This window comes from Orycteropus afer, unplaced genomic scaffold (assembly GCF_000298275.1).
Source record: "Orycteropus afer afer isolate SDZICR_OR568_19922 unplaced genomic scaffold, OryAfe1.0 scaffold00140, whole genome shotgun sequence".
Lineage (NCBI taxonomy): Eukaryota > Metazoa > Chordata > Mammalia > Tubulidentata > Orycteropodidae > Orycteropus > Orycteropus afer.
In genome coordinates, this window is record NW_006921727.1 from 6,350,488 (window position 1) to 6,370,504 (window position 20,017).

At 36.0% G+C, this 20,017-nt stretch overlaps 1 protein-coding gene across 1 annotated transcript in view; it reads right to left on the reverse strand.

Annotated features, from left to right (window-relative positions):
* Positions 1-20,017, reverse strand: part of GFRAL (GDNF family receptor alpha like) — a gene marked incomplete at its 5' end in the record, with an annotated part of 82,325 nt that overhangs the window by 45,893 nt on the left and 16,415 nt on the right. Inside the window, 2 exons of the mRNA XM_007945631.2 lie at positions 2,935-3,185; positions 19,216-19,546. Coding sequence (XP_007943822.2) covers positions 2,935-3,185; positions 19,216-19,546 — 582 coding nt within the window. The remainder of the gene's footprint in view (positions 1-2,934; positions 3,186-19,215; positions 19,547-20,017) is intronic.

The following is a 20,017-nucleotide window of genomic DNA, read 5'->3' on the forward strand; positions in this document are numbered from 1 at the left end:
CCTACTTCCGTAGTGATACTGCCTCGGAAACCCAAGGAGGGGTCACTATGAGTCAGGGCTGACTCGACGGCACATAACAACAACAACAACAACTTTATAATTATTCATAATTGTTATAAAACATCAACATATCCAAAATTATTTCTAGAAGAATTTATGTTCTACGAAGTGTTTTTAAAACTACAGAGAGAAACTTGTTGGTGAGTCACAATACCTAATAGTGGGTAGTATTCAGCATTGAATAAAATTAATAAATGGAATAATAATAATAAAAGTATATTGTGCTTAAAAGTCCAGGCCAGGGGGTGGCACAAATGGAGCACTCCACTACTAGCCGAAAGGTTGGCTGTTCAAACCTCCCTAGAGCACCTTGGAAGACAGGACTAATAATCTCCTTCCAAAAGGTTACAGCTCTGACAACCCGTAGAGGAGTTTTACTCTGTACAGATGAGGTTGCTATGGGTCAGAATTGACTTGATTGAAATCTCCACCAACAATGACATTACACATAAAAGATAAATGTAAAATATATATATTTTTTCCTGTGAGATCAAATGAGTGTGAAAAACAATGCTTCTAAGCTAAACAGACATGACAAATTGAAAAAATACCTCCTTCATTGTCCTCTCAGTTCTATTTTATTCTGCTCCTTCAAATAAAGTAAACAGAAGCTAAAGGGTTTTGGAAACATGGTGAAGTGATATCCATTCTCAAAAATATAAGTGCTGGGCTGAGGAAAGGAGTCAAGGGACAAGGCTTAGAGAGATGCCTCATTTAAAACATGTCTTGTGCTTCTTCCATATAATTGGAGGTGAGGTGACAGGCTGGTTAGAACTAGCCAAGCCTCAGAATTTGTTGTTCTTGTTTGAAAACATTTCTTACTAACTCAAGTACTTGGAACTGTGAATGAAGGCTGTGGAGGCACCTTTAATTCACTAAACCTGTCCCTTGAAATTCCTAATTTTAGTATGAAGGAGAAAATGTCACAAAGCTTAGTCTTACTAGATACATGAAGAAAGTGAAACTATTTAAATTTTCATTTCTCTACATTATTCATGTATTATGTCCATGCCTGTGTATTTTTAAATGCTTGTTTTTACTGTCTCTCCTTGGATGTATTTTTTTTTTCTTACTGATTTTCTATTGACATTTTTTGCTCAGCATAAATCATGATGCCAAACACAAGAAAGATAAAATGTGACAACAATGAAAAGTATATGATAGAAAGTCAAGCTTGAAACAAGGATTAGAATGTTTAGGAAGCTGAGTTATCATTAATCTGTAGAATGTACTTTTTTGGGGTGAGGGGCATGCCATTTACTATATCTAGAAACCATTTGTAATCAACCATTGTAAAGTAACAATATACATTGCTGTTGATTATTTTGTCATTTGGTATTTCCTGCCATAATGTAATATGTCATTAATTATTAGTACTCTTAGTTTCAACATAACTAACCACATAACATTAATCAGAGATGAAGACTGTTTAGAAAATAACACTCAACACGTATAATGTTAAAGTTTTCTCTTTGTATCATGATTTCAGTTGAAATATGTTTGTAGTGCTAATTATAAACATTATAGAAATGTTTCCGTAGAGTGTTCTGTTATAATCAAAACCATACATTCCAACTTGTGTGTGCATTACCTAACAACACAAAGCAATTTTGATCACAGAGGTTAGTGTGTCTCTCCTACATATCTATAAAGTAAAATAGACACATATATCTGTAGAACATTTTCTATCACTATAGTTTTCAATGAAACAGTAAACAACTATCGTTTCCTCCTTGTAATGATGCTTGCAAGTTAGGTGTTTACCACTAAAGACCTAGGGTCTTTGGAATGTTTTGGGGCATAGGTGATTTCATGGACCAACCCAGAAGATGATTAATGAGGAGGTCTTAGTATAGGATTGTTCAATTAGGTTCTTTCCATAAGACTCATAGAGAAATTCTTGCTCACTTCTTGCTATGAGACTCTGAGAAAATTAATTAAATTTCAAAATCCTAGTTTCCTTATTCCTTAAATAACGTAAATGATACCTTCCAAAAAGGTACTTCCCATTGCATCTTCACAGGTAGATAAGCAGACATGTAAAAGAAAAAGGGGAGAAATAACTAAATCTAGAGGTAAATATATCTTAACAAAGTTTGCCAACATTTGTAAGATATATTTCATCCCTGATGAATTCCAACTTGGATATTCACATCCTCGTGTAGTTTCTTCCCACAGTGATTCTGGGGTTGGCCATGTGAGTTATTTTGTCCAATGGGAGATTAGTTAATGTGAAAGAAACACATCTATGTAAGTGTTACACATTGGGGCTGAGACTTTCAGAATGTGTTACTGCCATGTAAGAGATCCAGAGTATACTGTTGAAGAGGTCGTGTAGAGGAAAGCAAGATATCCTAGCCAACAGTGCTTGTTAGACACTCTCTTGGACCATTCAACTTCAGTTGGGCTGCTAGATGACTGCAGCTACCTAAGTGAACCCAAACAAGACCTTCATAAGAACTATTCCACTAAGCCAAGCCCAATGTAGACAATTGTTAGCAAATAGTTCTAAGTTTTGTAGTTAGTGATCATCAGTGGAAGTTTTCATGTGATATGTAACTCAGCTACAAGTAACTGATATAGTCAGTTATCTGATAGGATAAACCTTGCATTCTATGGATATTAAAATAAAGAAGTGATAACTAGGAGTGACCTACACATAAATTAAAAATCTATACCACTTACCACTTGCTGATAAATTAATAAAATAGCAAATGCACAACCCATAATTAATAAGTAAATTCTTAAATGGAATTGCAAACATAAAGTTGTCTTTGTGAACAAATTTTCTGTGCTGAATTACCATTTTGTGCTGTATAGACAAAAGCCAGAAGAATTTAAATATTTTAAGGCAATTTTATTTGGGAAACTTACTGAAACATGATCTTCCATGAAGCATGTGCTGGAAAATCTTGCACAAAGATTCTTCACTTTGTGTAATGGACTTACAGGTGCACTGCACTTGAAGGACTGTCCCAAAAGTACCAATGTAAGCTGCTTTGCAGTCATTATTTCCTGAGCAAATAAGATCTTGCTTGCTTAAGGTACTGATACAGGTCTCATCTTCATGGCACTTTTTGGTTACATGCTGCCAGCATTTTGACTTAAATGTTCTATAGCGCCTCCTAGAAAAAGTTAACAAGGGGAATTAGCCTCTGAGTCATATTATTTCACAGTAATATCTGGTGCTGCCTTATCTAATGAAAGACTGAAACAGAACTAAATGACTCTTGGATGCTAGTATGTAGTTGAAAAGTAAGTTTGTACATTCAAACACTTCAATCAGGAGTGTGGAAGGAAAAGTAGAGGAACTTTGTGAAATATTTTCTTTTTGTGATGAAAGACAGAGGCTAAGTCTAGGATTCCTGGATAAATTTTACTTCCTTACTAATTTCTTTCTAATGGTTAATGATGCACAATAGGAACTACTGGGGCTATTTCTTAGCAATTTTTTTTTTTTTTTTTTTTTTTTAAGGAGAATGTGGTTTAGGGCTACATTTAGCCATTGCCTGACACCAAGGGATTTCAGATAAGGCACTCGACTTTTCAAGCCAGTGTCTCACAGAGTAGGAGATACTGTACTCTTCCTCAACAATTTTAAGCAGACTAAACCAACTTTGAGTTTCTGTGGCAGTAAGAGTCAATTTACAGCACAACACACAAGATTATTTATTGAGTAAAATAACCTTTTGGAACCACATCAATTCATAACCTTCCTCTGTACATACTTGATTCTTGGTATAATAGCTTTGAATAAACATATGGATAAGGTATGATGATTTCATTTTTGAAATCTCAAAGAAGACATTCTCAATGGAGTCAAGTATATTAAACTTCTAACCTAATATTTATCATCTAAAATTACTTTTTACTCTTTCTTGAATAGGTCATCAAACATGCATGAAAGTTTTCTGAGTATATGATATTTGCCATGAGTCTATTTGTCCACATAATGCTACTCTTCTTAAAGCTATAAACCACATTTTTTATTAATATATTTTAAGTCATCATAAGAGAATCTGTTTCTTAATAAAATAACAAAAAATAATTTTCATATTAAAATGTACATCTAAGGAAATTGTACAATTCTCAGAGCATATAATTCTGAAGCCAGAAAAATTAATATGTTCCTTTAATGCTATTAAGGATTATATATAATGTGCTATCTAAATGTAAGTACTGACAGTGTCATTTCTCATTTAGGAAGCTGATAGAGCATTATTTTACAAATACATGCTATTTAATTTTTTTAATGTATGTTTAACTAAGTTTAAGTGAATTTTAATTCAATATCTACTCAATTAGTTAATTAATTCAGAAATCAAGTGGTGAAATTTTTGAAAATTTATCAATTAAAAGTATTTAAATGAAAACAAAAAATAAATATACTCTGGTGCACTAATTACCTAAATCATGTGGAATTAAAATTTTAAATATTAAAATATTTTTATATTATAGAAATTTTGTTTTAGGTTTGAAATGTTTTCATGTATAGTATTTTCATTATCCTTATTTTCTTGATTTCTTCAATTTTCTTATATTGATTTTATTGCTCAACCAATGAAGTGCTCAAAAGAGTAATTTTGGGGACATGCAACAAGAGGTGGAATAGGCAGACAAACTACACAGACCTTCTGCAACAAAGAAATGAGAAACCAATTCTAACAGATATAAAAGATCATCCTGGAATCCTGAGCTTTGAAAGGAAAGATAAAGAAGTGGGTTAAATACCAACTAGTAGAAGAACCTGGTGAGCTCTGGTGGCATAGTGCCTCACACATTCAACTGCTAACCAGAAGACTGGCAGTTCAAACCCACCAGCCAGTTCCTAGAAGGAAGACTTGCAAACCTACTTCCATACAGATACTACCTCAAAATTCCAAGGAGGAATTGCTATGAGTTGGATCTGACTCAACAGCAATGAGTTTGTTTTTGTTGTTGTTTGTTTTTATTTTTTTTTAGAAGAATCTGAATGAAAACAGTGAATAAGGAGACAAAAGGAGCTGGGGACTGTGTCCTGTCCTTATGGCACAGACAATTTGAATAATTACAAGTGGCCTTCCAATCTGGTAGCAACCTAAAAATCGATTCTGCTTGTTGAGAACTTCATGGGCAACTGCACTGGTGGATAATAACTAGAAAAGAAAACAGTGAATAAGGAGACAAACAATGCTGTGTATTGTCAGCTGTCCAGAGAGTGTGGCCATTTTGAACATTTGCAAGCAGAGCAACCATTATGAATTTGCAAGCTGTATTCTAATCTAGGCAGTAACCTAAGAATAGGCTCACTTGCCCAGGACAGGACAGGAAACCATATGAAGGCTGATGACTAGAAAAGTGTGATATTCCCATTGTTACTCTTTTACCCCACACTCTTCTTGGTGAAGGGAAGTTTGGCCCTCCCTCACATGCACCTGCCTTCCAGACTGGCAGGAGTTCCATCCCAGCCTAAGTGCCCTGATATTTCAAATACTAGCAAGGTCACTCATGGTGGACAGATTTTGGCAGAACTTCCAGACTATGACAGACTTGGAAGAAGGAAGGTAGCATCCACTTCTCATAGAATTGGCTAGTGAAAACCCTATGAACAACAGTGAAATACTGTCTGATATATTATTGGAAAACTTTGTGAACAGCCCTGAAATATTGTCTGATGTAGTTCTGGAAGATGAGCCCCTCAGGTGCAAAAGCACTCAAAACACAATTGGGGAAAAGCCACCTTCTCAGAGTAGAGTAAACCTTAATGATGTGGGTGGAGTAGAGCTTTTGAGACCTCCATTTGCTGATGTGGCATGACTCAAAATGGAAGAAATAGCTGCAAACATCCCTTAATAATCAAACCATGGAATGTACAAATTATGAACCTAGGGAAATTTAAAGTTGTCAAAAACAAAGTAGAACACATGAAGATTGATATTGTAGGCTTTAGTGAGCTGAAATGGACTGGTTTAGACCATTTTGAATCAGACTACCAGATGATCTACCATGCCAAGAATGACAGATTGAAGAAGAATGGTGTAGCATTCATCCTCATAAAGAACGTTTCAAATATATCTTGAAATACAATGCGATCAGTGATAGGATAATATCCATACACCTACAAAGAAGACCAGTTAATATTACTGTTATTCAAATTTATACAACAATCACCAAAGCCAAAGAAGTGAAAATAGAAGATTTTTACCAACTTATGTGATCTGAAATTGACCAAACATGCAATGTTGATTATCACTGGTGATTGGAATGCAACAGTTGGAAAAAAAAGAAGAATCACTGGTAGTTAGAAAATATGTCTTTGGTGATAGAGCTGAAGATCACGTGATAACTTTTTCAAGACCAAAAATTTTTTCATTCCAAATACATTTTCTCAACAACGTAAATAGCAGCTATTCATGTGGACCTCACCAGATGGAGTACACAGGAATCAGATCAACTACATCTGTGGAAAAAGGCAATGGAGAAGCTCAATATTTTCAGCCAAAACAAGGCCAAGAGCTTACCGTGGAACAGACTATCAGTTACTCATGAGCAAGTTCAAGGTGAAGCTGAAGACAATTAAAACAAATCCATGGGAGCCAAAATATTACCTTGATTATGTTGTTGTTGTGGTTAGGTGTCATTGGTCTTCTCTGACTCATGATGACCCTATGTACCACAGAACAAAACACTGCCCAGTCCTGTGCTACCCTCATGATCCTTGCTATATCTAATCCCACTGTTACAGTGACTGTGTCAATCAATCTTGTTGAGGGCCTTTTTCCTTGACTCTCTACTTTACCAAGCATGATATCCTTCACCAGGTAATGGTCTCTTCTGATAACTTGACCAAAGTAGATGAGATGAAGTTTGACCATTCTCTCTTCCAAGAAGCATTTCAGCTGAACTTCTTCCAGGACAGATTGCTTAGTTCTTCTGATAGTCCATGGTACTTTCAGTATTCTCGGCCAACACCACAACTCAAAAGCATCAACTCTTCTTCTTTCTTCCTTATTCATTGTCCAGCTGTCACATGCATATGAGGCAAATGGAAATACCATTGCTTGGGTTAGGTGCATTGTAGTCTTCAAAGAGATATCTTTGCTCTTCAGCACTTTAAAGAGATCTTTTGCAGTGTATTTTCCCAGTGCAAAATGTCATCTGCTTCCATTAATGTTGATTGTAGAACCAAGTAATATGAAGTCTTTGACAACTTTAATCTTTATGCTTTTTATTGTGATGCTGCTTATGGGTCCAGTTGTGAGGATTTTTGTTTTCTTTATATTGAGGTGAGCAGTTCTAGAAGAGAAAGTCAATTATTATAATGAAATGTGCAAAGACCTGGAGTTAGAAAACCAAAAGGGAAGAATATGCTTGCCATTTCAAAAGCTGAAAGAACTGAAGAAAAAATTTAAGTCTTGAGTTGCAATATTGAAATATTCTAGGGAAATAAATATATTGACAGATGCAGGAAACATCAAAAGAAGATGGAAGGAATACACAGAGTCACTGTACCAAAAAGAATTGGTTGATGTGCATCCATTTCAGGAGGTGGCATATGATCAAGAACCAATGGTATTGAAGGAAGAAGTCAAGGCTGCATTGAAAGAATTGAAGAAAAGCAAGGCTCCTGGAATAAGTGGAATACCCATCAAGATGCTTCAACAAATGGATGCCGTGCTGGAGGCACTCACTCGGCTATGCTAAGAGATTTGGAAGACAGTTACCTAGCCAACTGGAAGAGATCAATATTTGTACCCATTTCAAAGAAAGGTAATTTCATTGAATGTGGAAATTATCAAAAAATATCATTAATATCACACACAAGTGAAATCTTGCTGAAGATAATTCAAAAATAGTTGCAGCAGGATATTGAAGAGAACTCCCAGAAATGCAAGCTGGACTCAGAAGAGGATGTGGAATGAGGGATACCACAGCTGATGTCAGATGGATCTTAGGTGACAGCAAAGAATACCAGAAAGGTGTTTACTTGTGTTTTATCGACTATGCAAAAGCATTCAATTGTGTGGATCATAACAAATTATGGATAACATTGAGAAGAATGGGAATTCCAGAAGACTTAATTGTGCTCAAAAGGAACTTGTACAGAGACCAGGAGGCTGTCATTGAAACATAACAAAGGGATACTGCATGGTTGAAAATCAGGAAGGGAGTGCATCAGGGTTGTATCCTTTCACCATAATTATTCAATCTGTATGCTGAGAAAGTGATCTGACAAGGTGGACTATATGAAGAAGAACACAACAACAGGTTTGGAGGAAGACTTGTTAATAATCTGTGATATGCTGACAACAAAACTTTGTTTATGGAAAATGAAGATGACTTGAAGCACCACTGATGAAGATTAAGGACTACAGTCTTCAGTATAAACTATACCTCGACACAAAGAAAACAAAAATCTTCACAACTGGACCAATAAACAGCATCACGATAAATGAAGAGAAGATTGAGGTTGTCAAAGATTTCATGTTACTTGGTTCCACAATCAACACCAATGGAAGCAGCAGTCAAGAAGTCAGATGACATATTGCACAGGGCAAATCTGCTACAAAATACCTCTTTAAAGTCCTGCAAAGCAAAAATGTCTCCTAGAAGTCTAAATTGCACCTAACCTAAGCCATGGTATTTTCATTCATCTCATATGCATGTGAGAGCTGGACAATGAACAAGGAAAACTGAAGAAGAATTGATGCTTTTAGTTGTGGTGTTGGCAAAGAATACTGACACTGCCATGGACTGCCAAAAGAACACACAAATCTGTCCTGGAAAAAATACATCTGGAATGCTCCTTGGAAGCGAGAATGGTCACACTTCACCCAACCTACTTTGGTCATGTTGTCAGAAGAGACCATCCCTGGTGAAGGATATCATGCTTGGTAAAGTGGAAGGTCAATGAAAAAGGGGAAGAACCTCCATGAGATGGATTGACAAAGTGGCTGGAATGATGGGCTCAGGTTTAGCAAGGATTGTGGGGCTGGCACAGGACCAGACAGTGTTTTGTTCTGTTGTATATAAGATCACTGTGAGTCAGAGCCAACTTGAGAGCACCTAACAACAACAGTCAATGTCATGAAACAAAATATGTATGAACTATTGTTTGGAAAATGAATTTGTTCTGTAAACTTTCACCGAAATAGCAATTTTAAAAAAGAGAGAGAGGGAGAGTGGAATTTTTGAAGATAAGTTTCAGTATTTTGCTTTTGCAATTAATTTCTAGTTTCTTTGCAAAATTTAAGAGAATATGACTTACATAATTTTTTAAAACAAAGTTTTACATTTTCCTTTGTGATATAATATATAGTCAAATTTTGTAAATATCTCATGGCATTTTTTTTTTCTGAGCAAATAAATTTTTTCTGACTATTTTTTGAGTTCACACATAGCAATATAACATAGTATACATTATAGGGACCTCTAGTGGCATAGTGCCTAAGGCATTTGACTGTTAACCAAAAGTCTGGTGGTTTAACCCCTCCCCCCCCCCCCCCGAGCCACACCACGGAAGCAATACTGGGCAATCTACTTCCATAGAGATACCACCTCAGAAACCCAAGGAGGGGTCACTATGAGTTGAATTCGACTCGACGACAGTGAGTTTTACACATTTTAGTATGTTCCTTAACATTTACAATTGGTAAAACATGATCTCACCACCCAAGAAATATTTATATTAGACAAAATTAATTGACAAAGGGCCAATATATTATCTTTTATGGAATTTTCAATTAAAAAAAAAAGAATTAAAAAAAATGTATATTGAGGAAGATGGAACTGGGATAGAAATTGTATTATAAAAACCATGTTCCATGCTTTGCTCCATGGACAAGCTCTTCTGAAAAAAGGTAAGTGATAGATGGTTTAATATCCTCATAGAAGAAGTGATCTTGCATTAAGAGATTTTTCACAGCAGAATTACCTAACAATAATTTAATATAAATGCTGGAAATTTTCCTAAGGTAAAATTTGCTTGGGAAAATTATAGGGTTTGTCTTTTCACCTTGACTACTCAAAGCATGTAATAATTCTACACCACTCTAAAATAATCAGAAAGGGACTATTAGCACATGAGAAAAAGAAATTGAAGAAACACACTCCTTATTCTCTGTACTAATCTAAGGAAGATAGAAATTGCATGAAAGAGGCATATATATATATATATATATATATATATATATATATATATATATATATATACAATAAAACACTATAAAAGTTAACTAAGTCCAAGATATTCAGTATCAGAGGAAAAGGTTGGCAGATCACATCTTTAGAGTGCCTACCATGTTCCAGACCCTGCAATAATCACTTTGGACAGATAATTAAACCTCAGTGTTCTTTTTGAGTAAATTACCAACTCTGTAGAAGTCAGTCTAAGGGGAAATTGAGCCAAGGTGAGGTTAATGAGTTGGCTTCTGAACCCATCACAGGGTTTCTCAATAACTGTAGCAGCAGCTCTCATTATTTGTCATTGAGCTATTTTAATTGATAGAGAAGTTTAGATATGTCATGCTCTGCAGAGCAAGTCCAAAAGACTTCAGGATAAGGAAGTAAAATGTCTAGAGCCTAGGCATTAAAATAAGACATAGCTGGGTAGCCAACCGTGGAAACATTTACAGTTTTCACAGAGGTTTTTTTTGTCCTGAAAGATTGAACTATTTTTAGATTTCATTGTTAGCTTAGATAGATGATAGCTGTTGTTGTTGTTGTCATGTACCATTGAGTCAGACCCAACTCCTAGTGACCTCTCCTTGGGTTTCTGAGGCAGCATCACTACGGAAGTAGATTTCCCAACCTTCCTTCTTAGGAGTGCTAGATAGCTAGAAATATTCTATTTGCTGTATGTACTCTTATTCATGATATAAAAAAAAAGTAGTATAGATCAAACATATTTACCATATTTCATTGATTGTAAGGCAGATCATTATTTTACATACAACTGAAAATAACTATGATAAATGTTTTCTTGTTATTGACATTGAAAATCATTCTAAGAATGTTAAAATGTGCAAAAATATATGCATGTTAGAAGAGAGAAAAAATGAAATTTCACTAATAAGAGCAATTCTCACAACTTGTCTCAATTTGTGATACTCTGGTGACTTGTGTGTTATTGTGGTGCTGGAAACTATGCCATCAGTATCTCAAATACTGGCAGGGTCACTCATGGTCGACAGGTTTCACTGGAGCTTCAAAACTAAGATAGACTGGAAAGAAGGATTTGACCAGCTGCTTCTCAAACAAAATTGGTCACACAAAACTTTAGGAAAAGGAGCAGAACATTGTCTGATATATGCATGGAAGATGAGCCCTTTATATTGAAAAGCACTAAAAATAAAACCTTCATAATGTGGTTTTATTAAAAGACATATTGCATTGGGCAAATATGTTGCAAAAGATGTCTTTCAAGTCCTGAAGAGCAAAGATATCTCCTTGAAGACTAAGATGCACCTAAGCAAAACCATGATATTTTCTATTGCTTCATATGCTTGTGAGAGCTGGACAATGACTAAAGAAGACCAAAGAAGAGTTAATGCTTCTGAGTTGTGGTGTTGGTAAAGAAAGTACCATGGACTGCTAAAAAAACTAACAAATCTATCCTAGAAGAAGTGCATCCAGGGTGCTCCTTGGAAATGAGAATGAGAAGACTTCGTCTCACCTACTTCGGTCATGTTGTCAGACGGGACCATTTTCTGGAGTAGGATGTCACACTTGGTAAAGTGGAAGGTCAGAGAAGAAGGGGGAAGGCCTTCAACAAGATGGATTGACACAGTGGGTGCAGCAATGAGCTCAGGTATAGTAGGGATTATGAGACTGGCACAGGACTGAGCAGTGTTTCATTCTGTTGTACATAGGGTCACTATGAGTCAAAGACGACTCGATGGTACATAACAACTACAATAACAAGAATGTGGGTGGAGTAAAGCTTTTTGGGACCTATATTTGCTGATGTGGCACAACTCAAAATGGAAATAAACAGCTTCAAACATCCATTAATAATCAGAAAGTAAAATATATGACGTATGAATCTGGAAAATTGGAAATTGTAAAAAAATGAAATGGAATATTTAAGTATCATTATCATTTTCATTACTGAGCTAAAGTGGACTAGCACTGTTCATTTTGAATCAGATAGTTATATTATAGGAGCTCTGATAGCATAGTGTCTAAGGCACTTGACTGCTAACCAGAAGGCTGGCGGTTCAAACCCACCAGCCACTTCTCGGAAGGAAGGTTGGGCAATCCCACTTCCGTAGTGATACTGCCTCAGAAACCCAAGGAGGGGTCGCTATGAGTCAGGGCCGACTCGACGGCAAATAACAACAACAAGTTAAACTATGCTGTGAATAACAAATTGATGAGGAATAGTGTCACAATCATTGTCAAAATGATCATTCCAGGATCTGTCCTGAAGTACAACACTGTCACTGATAAGATAATATCCATACACCTACAAGGAAGACTAGTTAATAAAATTATTATTCAAATTAACATACCACCTCTCGACTATCATTTTGTCATACTGTTGTGGCTTGTGTGTGGCTATGAGACTGGAAGCTATGCTACCAATATTTCAAATACATCCAGGTTCACCCACAGTGGACAGGTTACAGAGGAACTTCCAGACTAAGAGACAGGGAAGAAGGAAGGGGCCATCCACTTTTCAAAGTATTGTCTAGTGAAAACTTTATGAATACCAGTGAAACACTGTCTGATATATTACTGGAAAATTTATGAATAGCCTTGAAGCATTGTCTGATATAGTGCCAGAAGATGAGGCCTTCAGGTTGGAAGACACTCAAAATACAACTGGGGAAGAGCTGACTCTTCAAAGTAGAGTCAACCTTAAAGACACGGATGGAGTAAATCTTTCAGGGCTTCCATTTGCTGATGTGGCACGACTCAAAATGGGAAGAAACTGCTGCAAACATCCATTAATAATCAGAACATGGATTGTATGGAGTATGAATCTAGAAAAATTGGAAGTTGTCAAAAATGATATGGAATGCATAAAGATTGATATCCTAGGCATTCATGAGCTGAAATAGACTGGTATTGGACACTTTGAATCAGATCATTATGTGATCTACTATGCTGAGAATGACAAATTGAAGAGGAATAGCACCTCATTCATAGTCACAAAGAATGTTTCAAGATCTAACCTGAGGTATAATGCTGTCAGTGATAGGATAACACCCATATGCCTGCAAGGAAGGAAGACCAGTTAATGCTACTGTTATTCACCATGTTATTCACTATTACACACCAACAACTAAAGCCAAAGAGGAGGAAATTCAAGAATTATATCAATTTTTGCAGTCTGAAATTGACCAAACATGCAAACAAGATGTATTGATAATTATTAGTGATTGGAATGTGAAAGTTGGAAAATCATCAGTAGTTGGAAAGTAATGGCCTTGGTAATAGAAATGACACTGGATATTGCATGATAGATATCGCAAGACCAGCAACATATTCATTGCAAATACTTGTTTTCAACAACATAAATGGTGGATATATATTCATGGATGCCAGATGGAATACACAGGAACCAGACTGACTACATATGTAGGAAGAGACAACGGAGAAACTCAGTATCTTCAACCAAAATAAGGCCAGGAAGTGACTGTGGAACAGACCATCAATTGCTCATATGCAAGTTCAAATTGAAGCTGACGGGAATTAAAATAACTCCATGAAAGCCAAAATATGATCTAGATTATATCCCACCTGAATTTAGAGGCCATCTAAAGAATGGATTTTATGCATTGAACACCAATCACCAAAAACTAGATGCGTTGTGGGATGATATCAAGAAGATCATACGTGAAAAAAGCAAACCATCATTAAAAAGACAGGAAAGGAAGAAAAGGCCAAAATGGATGGGAAAAGAGGCTCTGAAACTTGCTCTTAAACATGTTGTTGTTGTTGTTGTTGTTATGTGCTGTTGAGTTGAACCCAACTCATAGTGATCGCTCCTTGGGTTTCCGAGGCAGTATCACTACGGAAGTAGATTGCTTCATCTTCCTTCCCAGGAGTTGCTGGTGGGTTTGAACCGCCAGCCCTCTCGTTAGCAGTCCAGTGCCTTAGGCACTATGCTACCAGAGTTTCCCCAAGGAGTGGCTAGTGGATTTGAACCACCAGCCTTCTGGTTAGCAGTCACGTGCCTTAGGCACTATGCCACCTGAGCTCCTACTCTTGAACATAGAGTAGCTAAAGCAAATGGAAGAAATGACAAGATAAAAGAGCTGAACAGAAGATTTCAAAGACATCTCAAGAAAATAAAGTAAATTATTATGAAGAAATGTACAAAGACCTGGAATTGAAAAGTCAAAGAAAAAGAACATGCTCAGCATTTCTCAATTTGAAGGAACTGAAGAAAAAATTCAGGCTTTGAGTTGCAATGTTGAAGGATGGTATGGGCAAAATAATGAATGATGCAGGAAGCATCAAAAGAAGATGGAAGGAATATACAGAGTCATTGTACCAAAAAGAGTTGGTCAGTGTTCAACTACTGAAGGAGGAGGCATTTGATCAAGAATCAATGATATTGAAAGAAGAAGTTGAAGCTACACTGAAGGAATTGGTGAAAAACAGTGCTCCAGGAATTGATGGAACACCCACTGAGATGTTTCAACAGATGAATGCCATGCTAGAGCCACTTATTCATCTATGTCAAGTAATTTGGAAGACAACTACCAGGGCAATTGACTTGAAGAGATACATACTTGTACCTATTCCAAAGAAAATGATCAAACAGAATGTAGAAATTATCAAACAGTATCATTAATATCACAAGCAAGTAAAATTTTGCTGAAGATAATTAAAAAAACAATTGTGGCAGAATATGGACAGGGAACTGCCAGAAATTCAAGCTGGACTCAGAAGAGAATGTGGAGCAAGGGGTATCATTGCTGATGTCAGATGGATCTTGGCTGAAAGCAAAGTATACCAGAAAGGTGTTTACTTGTGTTTTATTGACTATGCAAATACATTCAACTGTGTGGATCATAACACATATGGTAACATTGAGAAGAATGGGAATTCCAGAACATTTCATTGTGCTCCTAAGGAACTTGTGCATAGACCAAGAGACGGTCATTCAAACAAAATAAGAGGATACTGTGTGGTTTAAAATCAAGAAGGGAATGTGTGAGAGTTGTATCCTTTCACCATACTTATTCAATCTATATACTGAGAAAATAATCTTAGAAGCTGGACTATATGAAGAAGAATGTGGTATCAGGATTGGAGGAAGACTTATTAACAATCTGTGATATGAAGATGACACTACCTTGCTTGCTGAGTGAAGAGGACTTGAAGCACTTACTGATCAAGACTACAGTATGGATTACACCTTAACATAGATAATATGAAATACAGTGGACCAATAAGCAGCATCATGATAAATAGAGAAAAGATTGAAGTCCAAGATTTCAGTTTGCATGTACTCAGAATCAACACCAATCAGTCAAGATCAGATGTCATATTATACTGGGCAAATCTACACAACACCTCTTTACAGTGTTGAAGAGCAAAGATATCACTTTGAATACTAAAGTGCACCTAACTCAAACCATGGTATTTTCAATCACCTCATATGCATGTGAAAGCTGGACAATGATTAAGGAAGACCTTTGAATTGGGTGTTGGCAAAGAATACTGAAAATACCATGGACCACCAAAAGAATGAACAAATCTGTCCTGGAATAAGTACAGCTGGAATGCTCCTTGAAGGTGAGAATGGCCAGACTTCATTTCATCTGCTTTGGTCATGGTGTCAGAAGAGGTCATTCCCTGGAGAAGCATACTTGGTAAAGTGAGGGTCAGCAAAGGAGGGGAAGACCCTCAACAAGATGAATTGCCACAGTGGCTGCAACAATGGACTCAAGTATAGCAACAGTTGTGAGGATGGGACATGACCAGGCAGTGTTTTGTTCTGCTGTATAGAGTTGCTATGAGTTGGAGTCAACTCCATGGCACCTAACAACAACAACAACCATTAATGCCAAATATGAAGACACTGAAGATTTTTACCAACTTCTGCAGTCTGAAGTTGATCAAACATGCAATCAAGATGTATTGATAATAACCAGGATTGGAATGCTAAAGTTGGAAACAAAAAAGAAAGATCTGTAACTGGAAAATACAGCTTTGGTGATAGAAATGATGATGGAGATTACATGATAAGATTTTGCATGACCAACGATCTAATCATCAAACTGCAGAAGAATGAACATATAAGTCTGGGAAGAAATACAGCTATAATGTTCCTTAGTAACAAGGATGGTGAGGCTTTATCTCACATGTTTTAGACATGTTATCAGGAGGGACCAATCCCTGGTGAAGGACATTATGCTTGATAAAGTAGAGGGTCTGCAAACAAAGAAGACCCTCAATGAGATGGATTGACACAGTGGCTGTAACAAAGGGCTCAAAAATAACAATGAGTATGAGGATGGAACAGAATCCGACAGTATTTCATTCTGCTGTACATAGGGTTATTATGAGTGGAAACTGACTTGAAGGAACCTACCAACAACAACAAAGATTTTTGAAATTACAAATGAGTTTTAATATATAAATTACTTTTTTAAAAATAATTTTTATCATTGTTTTTCTTCTTCATTTAAGAAAATAAATTTAAGTTATTAGATAATAATACAATAAAACGTTAAAAATTAGTAAATCTTAAAGAACTGGCAAACATCAGCATAACAGAATCCTTAAATAAATAAATAAATTTGCTTAAGAACTTTGAAAATCTATATAAGTTGGAGGGATATGTCAATGCTTTAGCACTCTGTTTAAAATTGTTACCCTTTACCTGATAGGAAACATGTTTTAAAGAAGCAGTTGTCATTTTTGACAAATGCTTACAAGATATTACAAGCTATTCTGTAGAGTAAAATTAATCTTATCTGAGGTTAAGAGAGTAATGATAGTTAAAAGCCTAAAAAAAAATAACAATTTACTAAGAAACTACTTCTTAAGACAGTTGATATCACTAAACCGTTTAGCTCACTTGCTAGTGACTGAAACAACATGACACATGTAAAATCTTGTTCTGAGCTACTACACATTGAGATAACCCTCCAAACCAAATGTTCTGTTTGATCTTTGAGTAAATTTTCTATATATCAACCAAGCAATAGTTTAGTTTAATTGAACAAAGAATCTCTCTCTTGAGTATTGTGTTCTTTGAAAGAGCTATCTATATGTAATCAAGTTGACAACAGCAACTTGAAAGATTAGATAGGAAACTTAAGGGGCAGTGAGTTTATATTAATAGATGAGGAACAATTCAGAAAAGAAGGGTGAGAATAGTTGCACAACTTGAACAACGAAATCAATGTCACTGAATTGTACATGTAGAAACTGCTGAACTTGTATATGTTTCCCATATTTTCAACAATAACAACAAGCAGATAAAATATTAAAAAATAATAAGCAAAACAACCACTTCTAGAAAGCACTGGGAAGACGAGTTAGTATGAAGAATTACCCTTAAAGAAAAAAAAAGCACGGATTGTTTTAAAAATAATGATGATATAATACTGGTTGCAACATAAAATTTCAACATGGTATCATCATTGTTACAAGTAGTTTTGTCTCATCAAATTGATTCAGTGATCTCACTAATTCCTCCATATACTAAAAAACAGTCCATTAACTGGATTTCTCACCATGCAGAGGATAAATTAATCTTGAGCATACTAGAAAATATGTCAGTAAAGACTACAGTGAGAAAAAATTAAAAGCCACAAGAGTGTTGGACAAGAATTATGATTTCCAAGAGGTGGTTATTTTGCATAGGTACAATCTAGTCCTACCACTCATCTGTCAGTTTGTCATACTGTGGTGGCTTGTGTGGTACTGTGATGGTACAAGTTATGCTACCAGTATTTTTAAATACCAGCAGGTTTACTATAGTGGACAGGTATCAGCAGAGCTTCCAGCCCAAGACAGACTAGGAAAAAGGGCCTGGAGATGTACTTTTAAAATAATTGGCAAGTGAGAACCTTATAAACATCAGTAGAATATTCTCTGATATAGTGCCAGAACATGAGCCTTTCAGGTTGGAAACAAACCAAAAACCAAACACAATGCCGTCGAGTCGGATCTGACTCATAGCAACCCCTCCTTGGGTTTAAGGCACTCAAAATATGAGTGGGGAAGAGCTGCTTCCACAAAGTAGAGTCAACATTAATGATGTGGATGGAGTAAAGCTTTTGGGACCTCCATTTGCTGATGTGACATGACTCAAAATAAGAACAAATAGCTGCAAACATCCATCAGTCATCAAAATGAGCAATGTACTAAGTATGAAACAAGGAAAACTACAAGTTGTCAAAAATTAAATGGGACACTTAAAGATCAATATCCTAGGTATTAGTGAGCTAAACTGGACTGGTATTGGCCATCTTGAATCAGATAGTCATATGTTCTACTATGCTATGAATGATTAATTTAAAAGGAATTTATAGTCTGTCTCACCCCACTAGAATATAAGCTCCATAAGACGAGTGTTATTTTCTAGTATGTCCACTAATTATCTCTCCTGCCTAGGAGAATAGTAGGTGCTTGATAAACATTTTTTGAAAAAGCAGATAAATGACTAACATAAATTCCCTTAGAAAATAAAGGATATGAGGTTGAAAAGATGAGAATGGGTATATTCCTGATCTCGTGGCATACGTATGTGCTGGGGATGTGCAGCAACATTTTCTTGCCTCATCTCTAGCCTATTACAGAACAAAGTTATTTTGAAGAGCTGCTTTGCCAAAATTCTATAAAGTTAAACAGCCTTACAGAACCATACAGAAAAATAAATAAACAAGCTGATATATAAGACAAGCTATATTAGCCAATTCTTCAGTCCAAACTGAATACATAATATTATTAATTATGCTAGTTTATGGCTCCTAAATCTTGACATACAGAAATTCTTTGTTCCTAAAACCTTATTCTGTATTTGCATTGCAAAAGGGATACGACACATGTCCCACAGACTCAAAAATAAGAATTGTCTGGCTTTATTTGCACCATGTTGGAAGATAGTGGGAACTCTCGCAAATGTAATGAGATCAAGTGTTAGGACTGGACTGTAACAAATAAGGTGCCGAAATAAGAAAGTAAGGTATGCATGTTTTTACTCACCTGCATAATTCATCATTTCGACAGCTGTGAATTACATTGAGGCAAGTAGGGAGTGGAACGACGTTCACTGCACATGGCTTGCTGTGAAGAGCTTCTTTGGACTGCTGACAAGGTATATCAGATTGAGCACAGCCACAGAAAGCCAACATCTGGGCAACGTTAAAAGGCATATTTTGATAGAAGAACCTTATGGCTGCTTGGCAACGTTTCACATCACATTGATTTCCATTTGCTGAACAAGCTTTAAGGTAAAGGGCCAACTGTGCATTACAGACCACATCCTCTACACACTCTTCTACCACTTCCAAACAGGACTGGATCCTTTTGAAACCTGAAAGGAATGATAAGCCCAGCCGTGGAAAAGTAAACATAAAGGTATACATACAGAGTCTGCAAAATACTGTGAAAAGTCTGTGAACAAAATGTAATTGATGTAACAATGTGCTATTTTTGGCAAATATGACCTTTTTTCTTCTTGAATAAGGATAAATTTACTGAGACTTGAATAGAGCACTATTTGAATCGTGTTTCATCTATAGTGGGTACTTACGAAGATCTAGAAGTGATGGGAGTTATATGAGGTCAAAACTCACTGAAGGAAACATTCTTGAGTCCAACTTTCTCAAATGTAAACAAAAAGTCTTCATAAATTGCACTTGAACTATGTATCTTATTTAAGCTCAAGTCAAAATAACTTTTATTCTGTTGCACGTTCTATTTGGGGAAGAATTTTGACACATTGTTGCACATAGTTAGCATATAAAGACATTCATATTCCGAAAAGCACAGGTATATGTGAACA